At 38.1% G+C, this 25490-nt stretch overlaps 1 protein-coding gene across 14 annotated transcripts in view; it reads left to right on the top strand.

Annotated features, from left to right (window-relative positions):
* Positions 1-25490, top strand: part of LOC111159841 (ELAV like RNA binding protein 2) — a 228553-nt gene that overhangs the window by 43160 nt on the left and 159903 nt on the right. For 6 of the 14 annotated variants that reach the window (XM_022522487.1, XM_022522488.1, XM_022522493.1 and 3 more), the window contains exon 1: positions 14843-14887. Coding sequence is in view for 6 of the 14 variants with exons in the window: in XM_022522484.1 (XP_022378192.1) it covers positions 14620-14656; positions 14826-14887 (99 nt within the window). In the remaining 8 variants the exon portion in view is untranslated. Of the gene's footprint in view, positions 1-12976; positions 13059-14316; positions 14657-14825; positions 14888-14950; positions 15049-25490 lie in introns of those variants that run through there. The other 8 variants (XM_022522484.1, XM_022522486.1, XM_022522489.1 and 5 more) reach the window with 3 other exon arrangements.

Consider the following 25490-nt stretch of genomic DNA (forward strand, 5'->3'; position numbering starts at 1 on the left):
TTTGATTAAGGAAAGACCAGAATACGGTGCTAATGGATCTTGTCCAACAGGAAAAGTACCATTAGGAGTATGCAACTTTGTTTTTTTCTTCTTCTGACTTGGGAGTAGTTAGAAATGATTGCCAAGGGGGAGATGAAACAATGAAGTGAACAATGGTTTGGGCTCTCTCTTTGAAAGAAGTGAGGTTTACACTCAGAATTAAGATCTACATTCAGAATTACACCCAAATTCCAAGTATATTCTTCAATGAGAATAAGATATCCCATCACCCCCAAGTAGAAATAATGAACCCTGGTAGAAGACCTTTCACAGTGTGTGCAAAGTAGTAGCAGAGCCCAGATATTCATACAATCTTGAGTTGTCCCCCTTTGCCTTCATGATCCAGGGGATAGAAAATCTAGAACAATACATTCTTAGCCACCAAACTCCATATAAGAGGAGAAAACAAACTGGTCTTAGTTAAGGTGGCATTGTTGTCAAAACATTCCTTAATTATAAGAAAAGAAATGCAGGTCTGGACAGATCTCCATGAACACATACCATGAAAAGAAATAGCAAGGCAATAATGCAAACAAATTAGGAAGGCAGGAAGAGTGTATGAAAGACCAGTATTGAACTAAGCCTAGAAAAAACATAATGCAAGAAAATGAATTAATTCCCTGCAAGTGCTTTGCTATTTATAGCTTAAGAAGAAAAAAACAAAAATTCCAAAAATTAGTTTAATAACAGTAGAATGAAGAAAAGAGGGGTTACAAATCTAAGGAAATAGAAGACTGAAACAGAATTATTAAATAATAGTAAATTTCTTTTTTTCTTTTTCTAAAATTTATTTCAGAGAGAGGGGCATGAGCAGGAGGGGCAGAGGGAGAGGGAGAGAGAATCTCAAGCAAACTCTATGCTGAGTGTGGAGCCCAAGCCCGGCTCAAACTCATAACTGTGATGTTACAACTTGAGACAAATCCAAGAGGCTGACACCCAACTGACCGCACCACCCAGGCACCCCCATAATAATAACATTTCAAAAGTAAGAAAGAAAGACCTGAGATGATCATAGCAAATACATGAAAGAAGAAGAAATTAAGGAATTGGAACGAAGCTCGTTGAAGGGGAGGGCTAACAAATTCTGAGCGACATTCCTATGTCTCAGGTAGAAAACCCAGAAGAACACAGCAATGTGCCCAAATATATGTATTTTAAATGAGGAAGAAACTTAACTGAAATGAAGCAACAATTCGATCTACAGATTGAAAAGTAACATATATTCCAAGGTAATTTGATTGGGAAAACTCGTCACTAAAGCATAAGATGCTTTTAACACCCCAAAAAGCAAAGCAAATCATTGTCAAAGAAAAATATCCATGCTGGTCTTACGATTTCACAGTAACATTCACTAATAGAAGCCACTGGAAAATATATAATAAATTTTGAAGGAAAGAAATAGAATCAAACAATAATATAAACATCCAAAATAGACAAAGTACAGGTCCACTTGGTATACAACAGCATTAGGTAGAACAGATGTTTTCAAACACGAAAGAAGTCTGAGGAATAGAACACCATGCACCCTTCACCAAAACGAAAACAAAACAACCCCCCCACAAAAAAAAGAAAATCCAGACAACACGCATTACTTGATAATAAAACCCAGCTACTTACAAGCAGACTAAAAAATAAAGAGGAAAGGAGTAAAAGGTACTGGGTGATGGGCGCCTGGGTGGCTCAGTGGTAAAGTGTCTGCCTTCGGCCCAGGTCACAATTCCAGGGTGCCAGGATAGAGTCCCGCATCGGACTCCCTGCTCAGTGGGAAGGCTGCTTCTTCCTCTCCCACTCCCCCTGCTTGTGTTCCCTCTCTCACTGTCTCTCTGTCAAATAAATAAAATCTTAAAAAAAAAAAAGATCCTGGGTGAGCATTGAAACAATCTAAAATATACCTAAATCATTTAAGAATACAGTGCAAATATATAAACCTTGGCAATGTATAATAATAATATAAATAACAAGATCAAGAAGTAGGAGAAGGTAAAAAAGCTAATGTCTTCATCTTTCAGAGTAAGGAAACAGTTGATGCCATCTACAGTTGAAATGTGCAGGTTTTAAGGCTATCTTTTCAACATTTTAGTGTTTTTGATAATCGCTTCCTAACTTTACAGGAATCTCTTAAGAATGAACATGCGCTGTACTGGATACAATATTTATTTGAAGTTTAGCAATCCATTCTAATTCATTTCAGCTTCATTCTAATTCATTCTGCTTACAAAAATAGTAAGTATTATGTGTTAATAATGGTAAAAAGGGATTTGCGGTGATTTTTTTTTAAAACCCCTTTTTACTTTTCTGCATGACTTGAACTCATTGTAATGAGCAAGTGTTGTATTTACCAAATAAATAAAGTAATTTTTCTTTTAAAAATGAACAAGAAAGATAAAAACAGAGAAACATTTAATTTTTTTTAACAAACTGATGTTGAACTCAATAAAAACAGTGTTGTAATTTAGTTACTTCTCAGACTTAAGATTTTCTGTGCACTTGGATAGATCTCATCTCCAGATTCCAGATAAGCACTTCCATTTGAAAATCTTTTGATTCTGTAAACAGAATTTAGCATGCAGAATAAGTCCTTGCACTTAAATCACTGACTTGGCTGCTAAATCAACAGCATAGATGGGATTCAGGGTTGGAGCCAAAGGAAATGATGAAGGTTTGAGACTGTAATTATTACATTATAATAAGAATGCAAAAAAAAAAAAAAAAGCTTCTACTTTTACAAAGCCATTGTTTGTTCTGTTCCTTCTGCTTATACCTGTACCCATTTCAGTTGAATTAATCTCCATTATTTGGTGGGGGCTGGCTTTTACAAATGTTTTCCTTATCCACATAGGTGTGATGCTTTCAGGTTAAAAACAATATTTACAGGGGTGTCTGGGTGGTTCAATTAATTAAGTGTCTGCCTTGGGCTCAGGTCATGATCCCAGGGTCCTGGGATCCCCATGTTGGGCTCCTTGCTCAATAGGGAGTCTGCTTTTCCCTCTGCCCTTACCCCCACTCATTTTCTCTCTCTCTCTCTCCTCAAATAAATAAATAAAAATAAAACAACACTTACAGAAGATGAACCATAGAACCAGATACACTTTTTAAAAGGTACATTCAGGGATTCCTGGATGGTTCAGTAGGTTAAGCATTCAACTCTTGGTTTCAGCTCACTTTATGATCTCAGGGATATGAGATCGAGCCCCTTTTGGGGAGTCTGCTTGAGATTCTCTCTCTCCCTCTGTGCCCCCCCCCACTCTCTCTCTCTCTCAAATAAATAAATCTTTTTAAAAAATTAAAAAATAGGGGCGCCTGGGTGGCTTAGTCATTAAGCATCTGCCTTCGGCTCAGGTCATGATCCCAGGGTCCTGGAATTAAGCCCCACATCGGGCTCCCTGCTTGGTGGGGAGCCTGCTTCTCCCTCTCCCACTCTCCCTGCTTGTGTTCCCTCTCTCGCTGTGTGTGTGTCTCTCTCTCTGTCAAATAAATTTAAAATCTTTAAAAAAAAAATTAAAAAACAGAAAGATACAATCATACGGCCTACTGCATAACAATTGCTTTATTAATCACCTTAGAAGTTTCAGTACATTACATAAATTCCCTTAGGTCAAAGAGCCTGGCAAAATTTTTTTGTATTTTGTCTTTATGAATCCTAGAGAATAGATGACATTAGATGCTTGCTTGCCATGAGAAACTTTTTTCTTCACCATGTAGTTTTGGTAGTCAGAATAATGCTCCCCCACCCACGATATCTATAACCTAACCCCCAGGATTTGTCAATATATGGCAAAGGGGAATTAAAGTTACAGATGGATTTAAGGTTGTTAACCAGATGATCTCAAGATAGGGAGAGGGTCCTGAACTATTCAGGTGAACCCAGTGTAATCGTAACAGTCCTTATAAGGGAAAGAGGGAGACAGGAGAGTCAGTGCCAGAGTGATATAATGTGAGACAGACTCCACTCATCATGGTGGACTTTGAGATGGAAAGGGGTCCCCAGCCAAGGAAACAGGGTTTTCTCTAAAGCCTCCAGAAGGAACACAGCCCTCCAAACATGGTGATTTTAGCCCAGTGAGACCCACTTCAGACTTGTGACCTGCAAAGTTTGGCGTTGTTGTAAGGCCCTGAGTTAGTGATAATTTGTTACAAGAGCAATGCATGACTAACACAGTAAATAGAAGGTAAAAACATCACATAACTTTTCTTCCTGGACCATGATTCTGAATGTCCATTGATATAGGGCAGTCCTTAGGCAAATAAAGCAGCTCTTTTGGGCAACTTGCTCCATATCAGCATCTTCCTGCTCCTTTTGGGTAACTTTGCTCCATAGAAACCATAAAATTTTTTTTAAAAAATGGAAAATTCTGTTAGCCATCCATCTCTTGATTTGAGCTCAGGTCATGATCTCAGGGTCAAGAGATTGAGCCCCATGTCAGACTCCTCCCCACTCAGTGGGGAGTCTGCTTGAGGTTCTCTCTCTCCCTCTCTCCTTCCTCTCCCCCCACATGCTCTCAATAATAAAAATAATAAATCTGTAAAAGTGAAAAACTCACTGACCTCAGGATGCCTAGACTACACTGCCTTTCTAGGACCAGGCAAGTAACTCACATTTCACCTTCTTTTTCCTGCAGTTCATTTCTAAGACCTGGGACACTGCTGCAGTGACCGAACGAACCTACAATACTTAAAAAAAAAAAGAAAAGAAAAGAAAAGAAAAGAAAGAAAAAGAAAAGAATACATTGGGTGTCTGAATGTAGAAACAAGGCAAGAGGTTCCTTTACCTAGCATTGCCATTCTGAGGATAGGTTTCCATCTGTGTGTTGGGAAGAATGTAGGGAGGGATAGAGCAGAGAGGACACAAGCACAGTTGCCATGTCAGTCCTATGGCAAATAAAAGGACAGATAGCCAGGCAGGTAGATGGTGGTTTCGGAGAAGTTGAAAGGCAGGTCATGAGCCCTAGGACAGATGATGAACAAGACCTGTAAAAAGGGCATGACAGCCGGTTAATTGTTTAAGGATCTAATAATACACGTTGACAAAGAAAATGGAGAACAAAGCATATTTCTGAACTAGAAAATTACTGTCAAAGTAGTAAAACCCTTAGATTGTCTCAGCCCCTCAGAGATCTATGTATTGCCCTTACCCTGAGGTTAATGTCACCTGAATGTGGGGTTGAAGTTACATGCCCCCATTAGGGAATGTTATAAAACTACCTGAGCAAGACCCAAGCTTGCCGTTATATACTTACTGTGTTCAAAATATAATACTTCTGGTTTCCATTCTCACTGAAGCCTTTTTTTCATTAGATTTTATTGCGTGAGGGTAAATTTAACCAGATAAAATAATTGAGGCAGTGTAACCCAGTACAGTGGAACTTCTCAATCTTTATTGTTATTGTTAACCCCCATGCACCTGGGGGCTGGAGAAGATAACATAAGCCCGCCAATAACAGTAGTTTACTATAGCAAGTTTTCCCACTTGTAGCGAGCGAGAGAGGACTTGTCTGACCAGGGTGGTCTGAGAAAGCCTGTAAGGTGATTCTGTTATATACCACCTCCTGCCCATTCTGCATCACCAGGCAGAATCCTTCTCTCTACTCTCTCAAAAATCACTGGTGTAGTTTAAAGCTGACCTTACTGGGAATCACACCAGAATTTGAGTCCTGGCTCCATGACGAATTTGACTCAGCCTTTCTCAAACAATGCACGGCCTACTTACAGAATCGCCTGTTAGGCTCATTTAAAAATGATGCCTCTGCCCAGGTCAGAACAACTCTGAGGTTGTTGCCTAGTGTCTCCATTTTTGCAATCAGGGCTGAATATTTAGCATCATAAAGATTGAAAGTTTGTATTGTGAATCACTTTAGCCAAATGATTGCACTTTCTTTAGGTATTTTTTTTAACCTGCAAAATAAGAGGTTTGGCCTGGAAGGTATTTACAGTCCTTCCAGTTCCTACAGCGTACCAGAGCGGAGAGATAGGGTCTTTGATGCTGAAAATACATGAATTCCACTGTCAACTCCACCACTTACAAGGTGACACTGAGTGAATATTTAATCTGTATTATTCTCAATTTCTTCATCTGTAAGATGGGATTCATAACAATACCCACTTCACAGGGCTCGTGTACACATTAGCAACGGTATACACAAATTACTTGGCAATCTTTAAAAGGATCTTTACAAATATCACCTCACAAATAACAGGAATTCTTAACCTCATTAAAATGTTATCATTGTAAAGGTTCTCAAGGATGGGCTGGAAAAGTATGTATTCTACACATTTGGTAGGATGTATCAGTTCACAGACTGCTGCATAACAAAGCACTTAAAAACTCAGCAGCTTAAAACAATAAGCGTTTATTATTGCTTATGGGTCCATGGTTCAGCTGGGCAGTTCTTCCACTCTTGGCTGGCATTACTCACACATCAGCTGTGGGTTCTGGAGGAAGCTCTCCTGACTTTGGCCAGGCTCTCTTATGTGTCCAGCTGCTGATGACTGTAGGCTGGTCTGGATGGCCTCCACTGGGACACCTGGGCTCTCCTTCATGTGATCTCTTATATTTTCATAGGCTACTTTGCTACTGTTTACATGGCAGTGCCCAGGTATCAAGAGAGAGGAAAAGTGCAAGGATTCCTGAGGCCAAGGTACAGAATCCTTTGTTCGAGCCTATAGCTGTGGTTACCGAATTTTGGAAGACTTGTTAAAACATAAACTCATAGGTTCACCTGAGTTTCTGAGTCAGTAAGTCTGCATAAGGCCCAATAATTTCCCAGGTGATGGTGCTGTCTGCAGATCTTGCTGTGAGAACCATTGGTTTACAGTGGAGTCTTTTCTATGTTAGAGAAAACCTAAAATTTAACATGTTTAATTTTATTTTTAAATAAACTATTTTATGCATAGCACATTATTCATGATTTATTTCTCTTCCCATAAAATAGGAAATTTTTAAAAACCTAAGTACTTTTAGAGGACTTTGACTTTTCCCTTTTCTTTGAAATATATAATTTCCTTTTTGAGATTGTACCCTAACACAAAATAAGCTGTAGTCAGTAAAAAATTATTGAAAGATTTCCAGGGCGCCTGGAATCGGTTGGGCATCCAACTCTTGGGTTCACTTCAGGTCATGATCTCAGTGTCCCAGTATCCAGTCCTCCACACCCCCCTACCCCCCCATCAGGCCCTGCATGGGGTTCCTTGCTGGGCAGGGAGTGGCTTCAGGATTCTCTCTCTCTCTCTCCCCCTGGCCTGCATCTATGTATGCTCTCTCTCTATCTCTGAAATAAATAAACCTTAAAAAAAAAAAAAAAAAGATTGAAAGATTTTATTTCATCTCTCCCCTTGTATCTCTCCACCCCTTCTACATTCTGTCCTCCTCCATGCCAAATGCAATTAGGTCAGTGAAAGGAAAGTCTTGTTTAGTCAAATAAGAGAATTATATATATATATATATTTAAAGATTTTATTTATTTGTTTGATAGACAGAGATCACAAGTAGGCAGAGAGGCAGGCGGAGAGAGAGGAGGAAGCAGGCTCCCCGCTGAGCAGAGAGCCCCATGTGGAGCTCGATCCCAGGACCCTGAGATCAGGACCTGAGCCGAAGGCAGAGGCTTTAACCCATTGAGCCACCCAGGCGCCCAAGAGAATTATATTTTATTAAAATTAACTATAAGCAAATAATTGAATGACTGGAAAGTACACTCATATTCCACTTTCTCATTTAGTAGTTGAAGGACAGACACAGAGGAGTTGACTAACTTGCACCCAGACACCAATTTTTGTTTGATCGCCTGGCTTGATATGTCATAAACATACATGATCTAAATAGTCATCTACCTTCTACTGTTATCTTATTTCTCTGAGGAATGAAATACCTCTGGAAATCTTGTCAACTCCAATTTAATTATGCCTTCCTAGAAACTCATCCTTCCTAGAAAATGCATCTAGTTTTCTGTTCTTTATTAACAAGGGGTAAAGAAGTGGGACACCTGGGTGCTTCAGGTTAAAGCTCTGCCTGCAGCTCAGGTCATGATCTCAGGGTCCTGGGATGGAGCCCTGCATTGGGCTCTCTGCTCAGCAGGGAGCCTGCTTCCCCCACCCCCCCACCTGCCTCTCTGCCTACTTGTGATCTCTCTCTCTCTATCTGTGTCAAATAAATAAATAAAATCTTTTTTAAAAAGAGCGGCGGGGGAAAAGTAATTACTAGATTCTTACCAATTTTTGAGAACATTTCCCTGGAAAGACAGGCGTTAACTATATTACATTGAGAAAAATGAGACTTAGGTAGGTTAAGAGATTTATGTAGAATCATAGATGAGAGCCAAGACAGGTTTGTTTCTACTACATCGGATGTCTTTCCACTGCATCAAACAATAAGTATCCAGATTATTCCATGTTAACGATCTGTGATTAACTCATAATTCACTCAAAATATATTCATTGTTAATTCCTTTTGTTTTTCAAAGTGTCATGGAAAACACCTTTATTCCATTAGCTGGCATTCCCATTCCTTACATTTTTCCTCTCCTAATACATGTAGTCCTAGGTTGGGGGAGGAGAAAGGGAGATCAGAGAAAAGTGAACTTAGTAAAATGTATATTTTCCAGAATTTCTTCAAAACTGTTGAAAAGTAGAGTTGTGGTTCTTCATAGCAACTCCCACAAACAGCCTGATATTCTTTACATTTTAAGTATTTTTTTTCCATTTTAAGTATTTCAAAGACTTACTTTTTGTCTAACATGGTATTATCCTAAGTGATGCTTGTTAATCACTCTCTATATGGCAAACATTACACGCAAAACCCATATTTATTATCCTATTTAATCCTCACAAGACCTAAGGTAGGTTACTATTTTTATCTTCATTTTACAGAATAAAAAATAGGCCTAAGTGATAAAATAATCACTCAAAGCACACAACTAGTAATAGTAAGGTTGGAGCTCAAATGAAAGTCTATTGGATTTGTAGTCTTACTCCTTATTGGTGGCAGTATTTTGTCTTGCAACTTGTACCTTAAAAAAAAAAAAATCAACTATAGTAAAGTAATGGTACTACAAAAAATGCTTTGAATCAATGGAACAATGAGCCTATTTCAGAATAAGAAATTTATGACAGAATGGAAGGGGAAAGGTGAAAAGGAAACATCTGGTTTATTCAAAGAAATTGCAACTGAACATAGCTATGAGATTGACAAGTTTAGCTAACACATGTGACCAAGTGTGTGGATCTCCAAAGCAGTCACCTTGGGAAGACAAATGTTTAATTAAGCAGTATCATCATTGCTACAACCCACTTTTAGGCCTGTTTTAGGTCTGCTTATTTTGTGTATACATCTAACTTTTTAAACAGCAATGACAAATATATGTATTATTCAGTTTGTAAGTGATTGCATACTTAATTTACCAGATTTGATGATGAACAACTTTTTGGATATTGTCCAAAGTCAAATCCAATCTTTAGAGGAAAAAATTGTTGACTTTGCAGGAATTCCCTAAAACTATGATTCAGATTCTGAACATAATTCCTTAAAAAAAGGCTTTTAAATTTTTTTAGCTATGGCAGCAAATTGGGATCATCAATTACAAATAAGAGCTTATTGTATTCCAAGGTGAATATTCTAAATATTTCAATATTGATACATTCTAAGGTGAGTACGCCCATATGATTGTTTGAAAACAATAGCAAAAAAAAAAAAAATCACAAAAAAGGAAAGATGTTTGGACTAGATAAACTTAAAGTTCAACCTATTATAGCACAATTATGCAGCTTCTTCAAAAAGAACTATTACTGTGGGACTTCCTCAAGTAAATTATTCTCACGAACCCACTCCTTGTTCAATAATTTGAGGAGATTATCCCATCCAGTACCAGTGACCTGGTTACAGGTGGAGTCTCAGAAGTCTTTTACCTAGAATTAAAAATGACTGTCATGCAGGGTCATAATAATCAAGGCAGAGGGCATTTATAAGCAGGAAACCAAAACAGTAGCCAATATATCAGCTGGGGAAGCTTCAAGATATAGAATATTCAGTGACATACAGCTTAAATAGAGCTTTTTTCCATATAAAACGAGAGTCCAAAAGTAGCTAGTCCAGGACTAATTGAACAACTCAAGCACGTCATCAGGAACCGGGTTTTCCTAATCTTTCTTCACCATGTTTCAGGGATTGGCCTTCAACTTTCTGCTTCATAATTTCAAGATGGTTGCTTCACCTCCAGACAACACACAATATCCAGGTAGATGAAAGCAGTAGGGCAAATGAGCAAAAGGTGGTGGCAGCTATGTCTATTCTTCTGTCATCAAGAAAGCAAAAGTTTTTCCAGGCAACCCTTAAGCAAATATATAATTACATCAAATTTTCCAGAACTGTTTTAAACAGCCAGTAATAGTTGCAAGGAAAATTGGGAAATCAGATATTCAAATTTCCAGGTCCTAAATTGAAGACAAGGAGGGTGCCTGGGTGGCTCAGTTAGTTGGGCAACTGCCTTCAGCTCGGGTCATGATTCTGGAGTCCTGGGATCGAGTCCCGCATCGGGCTCCCTGCTCAGCGGGGAGTCTGCTTCTCCCGCTGATCTCTCTCCTCTCATGCTCTCTGTCAAATAAATAAATAAAATCTTTAAAAATAAATAAATAAATAAATTGAAGACAAGGAGGGAGGAGGTTGAGAATTTGTGTTGAGTGAGCCCAGTTACATTATCTGTTTCAATAAGGCTTACATTTTACTACGAAGTGTGTTTTCACACTTTGTATCATTAAATCATCACAATAGAAGTTGGTCCTTGTTCTTTTAATTTTATTAAAGAAGGAAGTGTGGTCTAGTGTGGTTAAGAGAATGCCCAGTTTACCTAGCTTATAAGCATTGGAGCCAATTTCGATATGACTCCAGAAATCCTGCTTTCCAACATGGGCAAAGACATCATAAGAGCACAACAACAATGCTTTCCCAAAGACTGAACCTCCTCTTAAAAGGTAGCGTGAAGGAGACTCTTCAGAATCCATTACTGGATTCTTACACAGTGATCTTGTTTTTACCTGTCAGAAAGCTTGTTGAGAAGTTCCTAAAAGGAGAAAGTCAAGGTCGTTTAGGATTAAGCGCTGTATCCCATTAGTCACTGAAGCCTTTAGCATGACTCTCAAAATTCACCCACTGGTGGGAGATTTACAGATGGTGAATTGCTTATTTAATACCTGGCTTATATATTTTCCAGACTTGGTTTGCTTTTATTGATTATAATGTATTCCTTGATGTATGCCAAAGAAACTGTTTGTCCTCTATTTTCTCCTGCTACATAGAGCTGGCCCTGAAATAAATGAAGCCTATAATAGTATTAATAAAAATAGAAAATAGAACATAGAAAATAGAACATATTACCTTTGTCGGGTATTAAACACTCTCTTTTCAGAATGTACTATATAATAGGTTATTGTGGCATGTGCTAGGAAATTTTGGTAGAATAAACATCTTGTAGGATGGTAGATTTTAAAAAGTATCTACAGTTTTTCTTTGGATTTGATATATCCTTCCCTCCTAGGAAACTTTCAGTTTACATTTAGGTATATGACTCTGGCCAATTTGCTACAACTGTTTTCCACACGAGGCTCAAGTTCTCATTAATGCTGAGTGCATTGATGTGTCTTAATAATCTCCAACTGTGCTAACTTCTCCCAGGTGCAATCTTATGTTTCACAGGGTTAATACGTTTAACGTATACACTTACTGGAGCTGTTTTTATCCCATCTTAAAAGTTTGATTTAGTGAAAGACCCAGTTTCCAAATTTATCGTTCATTTCTTTTGTCTACTTTTCAAAGTGTCAAGGAAAATACCTTTTTTCCATTAGTTAGCATTCCCATCCCTTCCGTTACTCTGCTCCTAATGATGTCGTTCTAGGTTGGAGGAACAGAAAGGGTGATCAGAGAAAAATGAATTTAGTATAATGTATGTTTTCCAGAATGCCTTCAAAACTGTTGAAAAGTTCATGAGGGTAAAGTGGGAACTTACCCGGCCAGCTAATGAGCTATTCTTTAAAAAAAGGTCATAGTTTTCAACCAGGATAATATGTTCAGAGGAAAGTATTTAGTATCTTGCCCATCTAGGTCTTGAGGACTGGAGAGCTTAATAACAACATAAACTTTTATTGTTTATTATTATACTTACAAATTGATGACTTAGTACAAAAACCATTTGCTATTTCCACTCACTATTTTTAGCTAATTACATTATGCAAAGTATTAGCAAGATAATGTAAATGCAACTTTTTTTTTTAAGTTTTCATGCTCATAGGAGGTATTTATGTAGAAACAATTATTTTGTTATAATTATATGTAATTCTTATTCTTCCTCATTAAGGTATATCTCTAGGGATTTCTTCTAAGTACACCTCATTAAATCAGTATTGCTGTCAGTCAATATATTACTTAATAAGTCAATTTATTTAGATTTTTCACTAATTCTAACTGGTCTTCCTTCCTCCCCAATCTTCCCCCCTTTACTTAGTTATGGAAAATATGTGAACATAAGTCTGGTACTACCTTCAAATCATAGAATTGTTAAAAGTTGTAAAAAGTAACTGGTTAAAAAAAGAGAAAGTTTTCTGTGACATTATAGATTTATAAGACCTGAGGGAACCCCACAAAATCAATACCACACCCTTCTTTTCCTATGCTAAAAGTCTTGTGACAGGATCTTTCCTTCCCATCTACAAAAGGTGGTTTCTTATTAGAAGCAATTAAGCAATTAAGCAATCCCCTCCTTTTACCTTCCCCAGATATCAGAAGCCTTTTGAGGAGGGTCATAAAGATTTTTCTTAGGGAATTCCCATAGCCTAGAACAGGCTGCATAACCTATATACACAGATTTTAAGTGATTAATAAATAGTTGACATAAAAAGGGAGAGATGTTTCATTAGACATAAATGTCCTGTTTTCTCTCTGCTTATTGCTTTCTTCTAGCTGCTATAAGGCATCAATGATGAAAAGAGAGGAGTTGATTACGTAGTGTCAGAGACGTGGCGCTCCATACACTCTAATCAACGTAAGTAAATACCCACGCGGTTTTGGAGGAATCGCTCAGGTAGTTTGGAACAGGTGCTTTGTAGCCACATCAAGAGTACACAGCATCGCAGTAAGTTGGAAATAGAACGTTGACCTGTAAAATAATAGTCTATTTGTCCACGTAGGGAAATTAAAGCCCTGTGAGACTTCCCTGTACTTGGAAAAAAAAAAAAAAAACAGTGCTTGTGAGTTGGATTCTTCTGACCATTAACAAAATTGAAAGAGGAATAAAAGTGTATCCGTGGACGTTTTCAACAGGACTAGAGGAAGTCAGGGAAGCAAAGATCCAGGATTCTACAAAGTGTGCAAAAGGAGAGGCATTTTTAGTGCTTTCCGCCTGCCGGGGGCAGCGGGGGCGAGGCCGAGAACCTAGTGAGGCAGGAAGAGGTGTCAGGTCTGTAGGCGGGAGAGAGGGAAGAGGTCGGGGGTCGAGTCTGGGAGTTGGTGACTTCGCTGCGCACCTGCAGGGGCGGTGCTCCCCGGCACAGGAGGACCTGGAACAGTGAACCCGAAGGGGGGCGTTGGCCCTAGGGATACCCACCAGCCCGGGACCCAACCCTTCGCCCGACCCGGCGTATCGGACCCCGGAATTCATTCCAGCACCCTGGCAGCCCCTCCCTGGCCAGGTGGGCTATCGGTCTGGGTGCCAGATTCCTCCCCCACAGGCTGCGCGTGGTCAGAGTGCAAGACCCCCTCCTGCAGTGTCCTCCCCAGCCTGGGTGCCTCTCGGGTTGCTTTTCTTACCCTCCTCGCCCCGCCGCCCGCCCCCTTGACAGTCCCTGGGCTCCAGAGCAACGCGGTGTGCGCGGGAGCGCTGTCCGGCGCCTCCCGGAGCCGGGTGGAGTTGGTGGTGCGAGTTGACTCACAGTTGCAAACTATCCGCCAGTTAATATCCCGCTCGATCCCGCACCCACCCCGCCCGCTCTTCTTGCCCTTCCTGCGCCCCTATTTTCGATTTTAGGATTTTCTGTTTCCTTAAGTGTTTGGATAAAATCGCTGTCCATGATCTACTGAGCTAGAAATGACCCCCTGGTTTTCATACTTTTTTTGAACGCTGACTGCAGAAAATGCCATGGGGGGGGGAGGGTTGGAAGGAGTGTGTGTGTGTGTGTGTGTGTGTGTGTGTGTGTGTGTGTGAGAGAGAGAGAGAGAGAGAGAGAGAGAAACCGACCTGGGGGAGGGCAGGGGGCTTCCCTCTCCTGGAGGACAGACAGAATGATACATACTGTCATTAACAGTTTTGACCCACCCAGACCCCACCCTTCGGTTGCATCCATCACACAGTCATTACAAAGGGGCTGCGCTGTCACACGGCTTGCCCTGCTCCTGGGGCTCTCAGACTGGCTTAATGAGGTGCACCCAGCCGGGACTATTGTGCAGCGCGAATGAGGCAGGAACGCTACGGCAACGATCCTAGCAGCTGCTCGCAGCAGCCCGGCAGCAGCCAAACCCAGACCTCCAGTGGATGGATGCCTCTGGAAGTGTTTTCCTGAACGAACCCATCAGGCAGTGGAAGACTGTGACAGGGCTAGTGAACTTAGATGGGGCATTCCTCTCCTGCAGTTGTGCTGGCTGGAGGCAAGTGCAGTCACTCGGGTAATCGCTGGGGTGCTGGGAGCGCGGCGGGCGAGGGCGAGTGGGTGGGTGATGGTGGTGGTGGTTTTAAGGCAGTCCTCAGTCCAAAGATGGCTTAGATCAATTTGCCCTCCAACCACTCAACTCTCCTTTTTACCTTTTGTTTTGTTAGCTTGGCTTTTTCCACCGCCACCCTCTCCCTCCTGTGGTGTGAACCGTGCGTCTTGCTCTGAGGTTTGTGCATTTAAATGTAATTCTGATTGGTGAATGTTCTCTCCTTTTTGTTGTGATTACTAGAGATACTTTAGTCCTGCCTTCCCAGTTCTGCGCCCTGCACAAGCAGTTTTGAAAAATTAAGTGCAAAAAGCATGACAAAGCAATATGAGGTTGCTGTGGTAAGTGAACTTTTAAACCAAAAATTACCATTTCTTCTCTTATATTTGGTCTGTGGGTGGTTTGAAGGGGAATCATCACACACAAAGGGCTCCGGGCTGGGAAGAGGGGGTGGTGAAACAAACAAAAAACAGTAGTTCTAATTTTGTTCTTCTTTTAACTGTGGTCAGTAGAGATGTTCTGCATTTATCCGGTTGATTCTCTTGGGATGGTAATGGGCTTGATGCGTTTAAAGTGGGTGAGAGTTGGCAGTCTGCAGGGTGGAGGGGCAGGGGAGGGAGTCGAAGGGAACAAGGTTATTGTCTGGTTTCTAAAAGAACGTGCAGCTCTGACTTCCTGAACTCAGCACAGTAGCCGGGTCTTCCTGATCTAAATCCTTAAGGAGAAAAAGAACAATGGGGTCTTCCTCAATCACTACAACTATCTCTGTGCCCTCACCTGTACTGGTAGACCTCCTCCTTCCATCTTCACACTTCTCAGGTAGCAACATTAGAAGCCATTATTCTTAGGGAAATTCTAAACACTCATGGATGGTAAAATAATACATTTGGAAAGCTGTAATCCTAAAAAGAGGTTTGAGGCTGGAGAAAAGAATTGCTTACCATCCCACTTCCCACGTCTACCTTCTCGTCTCCTTGTCCTCTCTCCTTTTAAACTAAAGAGTACAGATTTAAGGGTCCTTCCCCAACCTCCTCTCCTGATCCCTTTTTATTGTTTAAAAATGGGAGGTGTGTTCCAGAGAAGGATTTCTGAGTTTTGTCCCTTTATCTCATTCACTTTCTGAGAATAGCTATGCAACTTAATGTTTGCGGTATGCTTAACCATTTCAAGTTTGGTAAAAGGTTCAACCTTTCCTCTGGAAAACTCTAAATTGTTTGGCCAGCTCTGACTTAAATAAAAAAAACACTAGCAGTGCTCAGTACTCTTAACTTTTTCTGTTTGTGAATCTGGTTACCTTTTAATTTGTCAAGGGCTGTTGTCATGGAGATGACTGGGATGCCCTATATTGGTATGGACCTGCAGATTCTCTGGTGAGGCAAGGCCATCTGAGTTTTCTCATTTGAAGGACGGAATGGAAACAAAAATGCCCCCTGAGAGGAATGGTATTCATGTTTTGTTGAAACCATTCTTAATTATCATTATTTTTGGTAATTATGTATGCAGTATAATTGCATATGCTTGCATTTTTCTAATCTAAACCTATAAGTTATTACAAACTTCCTCTGATCACAAAAAACACAGAAAATAACTTTTTAAGCTGATTACATTGCAACAGAGTTCATGAATTTTGTTGGGCATATCATTTAATAACTTAATTTAACAGCTGATTTATTTTTGGTCTCTTCTTCATGAAGTTGTTGGAATTTACCAGTAACTATCAAAGGAAAGTGAAAGCTTATGCAGTTGGCTTCCCAAATCACCACTGTTGCTGTTAGTCTTGCCATTTGCGATCACCTTCTTTAAAAAGTTTTCTGTTTGAGACTTTAAAAATCAAATAGCTAACTAAACTACTCATCTGTTGGTACAAGCAGAGTCAAGTCAGTGGAACTTTGAAAAAAAAATTTTTTTAGAAGGGGTTACATTAGAATATAGTATTTTATATATTTGTAGTAGCAAGAGTTTCAATTGGGAATTTTGCTTTTTTTTTTTTTTGGTACTAATATTCTTGGACTATAGCCAACTAACAATATTTTTAACTCTGTAATTTATTTTGGACCATTATACTCAACCGTCATACCTATTCTGTTTTGCGACTAATCTTAATCTATATTGGTACTGCCTGGTTTTTGCCTTTTTTTTTTTTTTTAATGAACATCTTAAACTGTATTTATGTAAGGAATATAAACAAAGTAAGAATTCACTACTACTGCTGTACAGATATTTGCAAGTAAATTTATGGCCTGGATATATGCAAAGTTAGATCACTTGGATACTTGGGGGAAAACAACTTTAATCTGAATTATTTGATAATACTCATAATCTCAACTAAGCCCTCAACTTTACTATAACTTTTCATCTACACATTGAAAATACTGTTTTACTTGAAGACATTCATAAAACTTATTATTTAAAATAACTTGGGTAATTTAAAGTTGTCTAAATGGTAATTAATAATGGTGCATATAGTTTAATATCTTATAAACGTAGATTATTTAATGCCATATATTCCTGGCACTTTCCCTCCTTAATTCCACAATTCTTTGGCAATTTTAGATTTACTAAATTTTCTCAATATGGAAATTTCTTTATATCAGAATGTAATACTATAATCATTTCTTTCCTCCATGTTCTAATTATATGTCATTAGCTCATTAGAAATACAGTGGCCATGTTCTGATATTTTCCATAAATTTTACAAAAGCAGAAAGCTTATCATCATAATAACAAAATTCTAAGTGTTTTCAACTAAGCAATATTCTCATAGAAATAGTCATTGCTTCCCATAACATTGACTCATTTTATGTAAATAGGTATCATATATAAAGGGGCAAAATAGATGGGATAGATGTAGGGAGTGCAGGTCAGTGGCAGCTAGGGTCATCTAATATTACATTGAACATTTTATCTCTTGTACCCTATCTAGGACATGAAATGTGCTTGCAATCAAACAAGCAAAAGAGGAATTGCTGAAGTGGTATTATGATTTTAACAATTCAAAAATAACCTTCATTTCTTACTTCTAATTAGTATTAAACTTAATGTATGCCTTTTATCAAGTAGACAATCTAAAGCAGCTAAGAAGTTAACGTTAATAGTTAACATTTGTTGTCTACCTGCCATGATCCAGGCATGAATCCACTCATATGTGAGTGCTTTACATGTATTATCTTAGTTAATCTTCAAAACACACTAGGAGGTAGGTTTTATTATGCCTAGCAACTAAGTAGAGTAAGGTCAGTCAGCTTAATGAGCATTTGAATCAGATCTATCGAAACTTGATCTAAAATCAAACAAAATGAAAATCAAATAATAGAAAATATGAGATAATTTTCTGAATTTAAAGAGACCCTCCACATAAAACCCACATGATCTCCACAAATTCCCAAGGTAGGAATGATTACCCTTAATCTTGGCACTTTCTTTGATAAAACGTTTTTGAAGAAATAAAGCTTATTTTCCTAAGCTTAATTATTCCTAATCATAACTCCCAAATTGGGTGAAAGCACATTAGGCTAATTTGTTGGTTGCTTCTCTCTTGGGACAATAATTATGGAGAACTTATTGCATTCTCCATCCCACCCCAAAAACAAGCAAAAGGAAAGCAAGATTAAATCAATTATAATGACAAAAGTATTTTTAAGTAAGTACCAACAATGCCTACTTACTAAAAGGAAAACCTAACTGCAAAATTAGTTTTCCTTAAAAGAGGATTTACAATCAAATAAGTAGAGTGATTTTTAAAAAAATTTTACCAACTTAAAATGCTCTTTAATTTTTCATTTTAAAGACTTTGAAACTTTGAATACAATAATATTTGTCTAAGTAATGAAATGTTACGTGATTTGATAAGTGGCAAATCATTTAATTATTTTTTGCCATACTTAGGTATTTTTTTTTAAGATTTTATTTATTTATTGGACAGACAGAGATCACAAGTAGGCAGAGAGGCAGGCAGAGAGAGAGGAGGAAGCAGGCTCCCTGCTGAGCAGAGAGCCCGATGCGGGGCTCGATCCCAGGACCCTGGGATCATGACCTGAGCTGAAGGTAGAGGCTTTAACCCACTGAGCCACTGAGCCACCCAGGCGCCCATACTTAGGTATTTTTTAAGTAAGTTTGCCTTGATAATACCTATAATCAATTAACTTCTGCTGTAACTATCTTGTGAACTTTTAAACTGCCCTGATTTATTTAACTAAAGAGACATATAGAAAGTGATGTAGAAAAAAAAAAGTGATGTAGAGTGGTGGGTACTAAGGAGGGCACGTATAGCATGGATCACTGGGTGTGGTGCATAAACAATGAATCTTGGAACACTGAAAAAATAAAATTAAATTTTAAAAAAAGAAAAATAGAATTTTCAAATGAGATTCCATTATTTGATTCCTTTTTAAATATGCAAGATGATAGACTTTCAAATATTAGAAAAAGATTCCCTTTAAAAAGCTCTAATTATACTCTTTTTTTATTTATGAAATCCTTGAACCTGAGAGATTGGGACACAGATATTGCATCTGCTCTGGTTTGCTTATTTATTAACTTGAATCTGCAAAAATGGAGATGAGAATCCATTCAAGTTCCCTTAAGTACAAATGAAAAAATATTTAAGGACATCATTTCCATTCGACAGAAAACTGCTCGATTTTTCACTTTCGCCTGAGAAGAAATGAAAGTACTCAGAATAACTCTGTCTGCGTGTTATGCAATAAATGGTCTCCTGAGTTGTTTAGTGTAAACATTTTTTTTAATTGGGTTACTTTTTTAAAATGCACAGAGCTCACATGTTAAAAGAGCATTTTAATTTATGTTCTTATCAAGAGAAGAACTTTTTAGAAATTGATTGGTCTGATTTGTGTCAGCCTTTTATAAAGTGAAATCATCCAGATCTATCATATTTACTTTTATTTTCTTTAAAGATTTTATTTTTAAGTAATCTCTGCACCCAACATGGGACTCAAACTCACAACTCCAAGATCAAGAGTAATACACCCTACTGACTAAGCTAGCCAGGTACCCCATAAATCTATCATGTTTAAGCCCCAATTATTATGAGAGTCCCAGTAGCTTTTTTTTTTTAAGTCTGGTAACTTTTGATTTTTAAGAACCATGTTACAATCAGAGAACTGTGGGGCTTGAGTGTTTCAACCTGGCAATATTCTAGCTGTTGGTCACATATAACTCAGCTGGATTTCACTTTGACCTTAGAGGCCATGCTTTGACAGACTCTTGGATTTTCACCCTCTGAAAATTAATTCTAGTTACTTACCTCATTTTAAATAAAATTCAATCTCAGTTTTTTATCATAGTTAATAAAATATTTGTATAACTTTGTTTTATTCTTGATTTGAAAATTTACATTATATTACTATGTACTAAAATCACAGAACTGTATCAAGACAATTCTCTTGCCCTTCAAATTCATCAAAGTACACAGGTATATATATATATATATATATATATATATATATATAATAAGTGTATATATACATGTATAAAAAGTGAAGGTTTCATTAGTATGAAGCAAAAGAGAAAACTTATTAAAGCAGTTTTTCAGTTTTAAACTTATGGAATAATACCATAAAACTGAATTTTATCTAATGAAAAGTACATTAACTGTATTTATTATTAACTAAAAAATCTTGAGTATTTTAGGATAAACCTGTTGAGTCTATTCTCTTCTATATCATCACTATTGCTTTCCCTTAACTTCATACAAAATGTTAATTTCACTTGAAAAATTAGGAGCTGTGGACTATGTTTAAAGTAGGAAAAGAATGGCAGGACCTTAAGATAATTCTTTTATAAGTTCTGGAAGCCTTCAAGCTTTGCACCTCAATAATCCTTTTAAATTCTTTTAAACATGAAATTATTACATTTTGTGTTCAAAGTAAAGTTGTATGTTATGGATTTTCAAAGCTTCTCAGAGCATGAAGGGTTTACAGGAAAGGACAAAATAATACAAGCTAGATACCACCACACCTGACAGACATTGACAGAGGTTGAGAAGACAGTGTTTTAATGGATTTTTTTAATAGAAAAATACAGTTAATGAAATCTGAGGTTATTACCACTAAGAACCGAGAACTCAGCTTTTTGAGTGTTTCCAATAAAAATAATGAACCACGGGATACATAAATATTTAATAAAATGTAAAAAATCACCACTCTCCTTTGTTAAGGATAATGAGAATAAAGATTGCTTTAGAAATCTACACTTCTGAATTTCCAATTTCTCAGTGCTTAATTTATCTCCATTAAATTTGGTGTTATGGCAGAGATGGTATTTATTTATTTATTTATTTTAAGATTTTATTTACTTATTTGACAAAGAGAGAGAGAGAGAGATCACAAGTAGTCAGAACAGCAGGCAGAGAGAAGTGGGAGAAACAGGCTCCCTGCTGAGCAGAGAGCCCAATTCGGGTCTTGATCCCAGAACCCTGAGATCATGACTTGAGCAGAAGGCAGAGGCTTAACCCACTAAGCTACTCAGGCGCCCCCAGAGATGGTATTTAATATGTTTAGTTCTTATCCTAGACAACATAACATTTTGGTGTATCCTGGAATATAAATTAATGGTATATATTACTCAACAAACATCATGGCATGCTTACTAGGTTTTAGGCTCAGTGCTGGAGCCGGGAATACCCCACTGGGAGAGATGGCTTTGCTATCAAGCAATGCAGTCAGTGTAGGAGACAGACATGTCAACAAATGGTTATAATGGAGTGAGATCATTGCTATCTGAGCTATGTACAAAGTGCTTTTTGGGGCGCAGAGGAAACGATCACCAATTTGCCTGCAGTTTGCTTGAGGGAGGGTATTCAGGAAGTGCGTCTCAGTGGAGGTGAAGTTTTGCACACTGACTTTTTTTTTTTTTTTCATTAAAAATGTGTAATACTGGACCTCCGAATAATATAAAGAAAGATACAGTCTAAGAATAAAAAAGAAAGAAAGAAAAAAAAGACGGTCTATATTTTTCTAGCTTTTACATTTTGATATTTGATATGTACTTAAGATGAGGGAGAGCAAGTTTTCTACGTAGGATGCTGAATTTTTTAAGATACATTAGTGTAGTTTCTCAGATACACTGCCTTTGACAAATGTGCACAGCCAGGCAAGCCTTTAATATATTGATTATGTTAGTGTTTTGTTGCTAGTAGCATAATGGATAAAGCACAGGCTCCATTTTTATTCTTCTATGCTCTACCAAAGGCCGAGGGTGGCGGGGCGGTGGGGTGGGGGAGGGGGGGAGTTGAGAAAGAAGTATATTGCAAACCGTGAAAGGTACACAAAAGCAATAGTAATTAAATAACATAAATGGTGAGGGAGATATCCTGTGATCTGGGCTAGAATTAGAAGAGGAGGTGTAAGAAAGAGGTTATTTGAGAGGAAATGATATGAAAATGTTTTAAAATAGAAAAAAGAGTTCTGCTTTATAACAATAGGGCATCAACTTAAGTGATTTCACTTTCCTTTGTGTTGCTTTCACATTTACATCGGAGAAGGGAAGTACGATTAATCTTAAATTTTCTTTACTTAGGATTAAGTTTCATCATTGATCCGACTCAAACCACCCTATTTTTCTTTCTTAAACTCCCAATTGCCTGAAAAATCTTCACTTCAGAGTGATTAGTACTTCATGTGAATGTCATTATGCATTTTGCTTTCTGATATCTTGACAATGCATTCTTGCTGGGATTCTCTCCTGGAAACAATTTTTTTATTTCCTTCTGTTCATTTTTAGGAAAATCCTCTCAACATTGTTATATGTATTATTTTATAGGAAGGAAGCATGTAAAATACTCTTGAACTCATTTTACTTGTGAGTTTGAATAGCATTCAGATTAGAATGATTTCCCCAGAATTTTATAGGCTTGCCCAATCCAGCTGTATATTTTATATGCTAATGTAAATTCTATTTTTGTTCCCCTTGGGGGTTTAAGTGATTATAATTGTTGCTCTTCAAAAGCCAAACAGATGATGATTGCTGCTTCAGGAGTATACCAAAAGAAACTGGCTTTCATTAAACCTGCTCATCCACTTCATAATTATCTCCATTTTATCTAGCTAAGAAGGAGGAAAAAATGGCAAGTACAGTTCATTGAAGCCAGTTCAGTTATTTAAACATTACTTTATTGAACTAGCAGGAGGTGTAAAGTAGGGGGAATGTTTTCATTCTAACACTGATGTGTAGCCAGTGGCCCAACTCAAGAGTTAGTTGAGCATCAAATGTCAGAGGCCACAGGGAACCAGAGGGGAGATATTTTGAGCCATTCTGAGAGGAGTCCTCTAGTGGATACAGTAAATAGTACTGCAGTGACAGCTATGCTGAAATATTCTTTTTGCTTGTTCTTCCTGTAAGTTAAAAATGAAAGCTATGTAGCTTTCTACTAAGAGAGACTCAGAAATGCATCTGAAGTGAAAGAGTAATTTCCTATATAATGTAAAAAATTGGGGCGGGGGGCGATATTGATAAGTTTCAGATACCAAATCCTGAGACCAACAACAGAAGTCCTTCAAAGAATCCTTAAGGTCATATAAGCCTTGTGTTCTGATCTTGGGTCAGAAAGAAGATTCTTATGAAGGTTGATTTCCTCAACAGATAGAGCGTCTTCCCATTCAGGTGACATGGGGCTCTGAGTTATCTGTTCCCTGGTCCTAGGGGCTGTGTGGAGGGGTGGCTTTGGAATTGGCTTGTATTGGAACATGTTCCTGACCACATATATTGCTGGCTGTCCTGATGGTGCAGTGAGGGTCATTGAACTGTTACCCAGGGGAATAGAAAAGTATCCAGATTCATCAGCTAAGTTTCCAGCTGTGAGAAAGCAGTTCTCTGGTGGTTCAATGAAAAATTCTGAAAGAGCTCTCTCTTCCAAAATTTCAAAGAGCATGTTTTAGAAACCAATTGTCTAAGGGTAGACTTAGATAAAACCTAATTTTCATAAACAAAGAAAATGGAAGGTTTTATTTTTATTTTTATTTTTTATAGATTTTCATTTTTTTTAAATTTTTTTAAAAAGATTTTATTTATTTATTTGTCAGAGAGAGAGAGAGGGAGAGAGAGCAAGCACAGGCAGACAGAATGGCAGGCAGAGGCAGAGGGAGAAGCAGGCTCCCTGATAAGCAAGGAGCCCGATGTGGGACTCGATCCCAGGACGCTGGGATCATGACCTGAGCTGAAGGCAGCTGCTTAACCAACTGAGCCACCCAGGCGTCCCCAGATTTTCATTTTTATGTTCCATAATAGTTCTGCAAGTTTCAGGCAATTTCAGCTTTTGAAGTTTCAACACAGAGTTGTTATTTTACAACCTAATTTTGAAACTTCTGTGAAATCATATTGAAAAAGGGAAAAAAGTTTACTTAATAAGAAAAAGGAAATATGTTCCGGAAAGCCTTTTGGATAATTTGCCAGAAAGTTCTATACATTAACAAAGTTATTTTCCTCTCAATTCTTATGCCATAACAATAAAAAAAAAATTCCTGTTTTCATATATGTAATTTTATTTTGACTTCACAATAACCTCATAAAGGAAGAAAAATAAATAATATCATCTTATTTTATATATAGAAACAGAGTTCACAATTTTAGAACTGGAATCTGGGTTGGGGCGCCTGGGTGGCTCAGTTGGCTAAGCAGCTGCCTTCAGCTCAGGTCATGATCCCGGGATCCTGGGATCCGGCCTCATATCAGGCTTCCTGCTCAACAAGGTTCCTGCTTCTCCCTCTCCCTCTGCCTACTGCTCCCCTTGCTTATGTTTGCTTGCTCTCTCTCTGTCAAATAAATAAAATCTTAAAAAAAAAACAAAAAAAAACCTGGAATCTGGGGACACCAACTCCTTCATCAGAATTTTAACACCTGGATTTACCAATGCATGATGTTGGAATTAGAGCTAGACTTTAAGAATCCTTTCTAAACCCTAGGGTCAGGCTAAAAATGTTCCCAGAGAATGAATATTTTCTCAATCTTAGGTCACCTAAGCAATTTGCTTTCTTAGATCCAGGGAAAGGGTGTATCAATGCATGCTCTCTGAAAACTCTCTGAATTAAAAACTCTATCTGGTGGTGGGACAGTATTAGAATTTTCTTGGATTCCTGTGCAGAAATATGCCAGGGTTTACATAACTGTGATTTCTTACTAACAAGGCCTATAAAAGCCATAAGTCTGAGACTATACCAACTGCACCGAGAGCTGTTTTAGGCAAAAATAGTGAAAACTCTGTGATTGGTTTTTCACTGTTCCATCACCTTCTCCTGATACCTTTAGGACCTGGCCATCCTTTGTTTCCTTAGGGTTGTGCTGTCCCTTTACTTATATTGTTCAAACCCAAGGTCTCCTAGGACAATATCTCTTTCCCTTCTATGGTGACAGGTTGTTAATCTAATAAAGTATTCTCCACTAATAGGAAGATATGAAGGAAAGTCCTTTTTTGTTTTTCCAGTTGATATTTAGAAGTGACTTACAGGGGAAATGTCCTCATTTTTGTTAAACAATCATGGTGAGTAACTTGTAGGGTGGTCATGTCAGGCCAATATGAATATTTTTTGAGAGCTGCTTTTCTTTTTTTTTTTATTTTTTTATTTATTCATTTGACAGATAGAGACCACAAGTAGGTAGAGAGACAGGCAGAGAGAGAGGAGGAAGCAGGCTCCCCACTGAGCAGAGAGCCCGATGCGGGGCTCGATCCCAGGACCCTGGGATCATGACCTGAGCCGAAGGCAGAGGCTTTAACCCACTGAGCCACCCAGGCGCCCCGAGAGCTGCTTTTCTTAACCATGTGGCACTCCTT

The sequence above is a fragment of the Enhydra lutris genome, unplaced genomic scaffold (genome assembly GCF_002288905.1).
Source record: "Enhydra lutris kenyoni isolate GAN:26980312 unplaced genomic scaffold, ASM228890v2 scaffoldscaffold70, whole genome shotgun sequence".
NCBI lineage: Eukaryota > Metazoa > Chordata > Mammalia > Carnivora > Mustelidae > Enhydra > Enhydra lutris.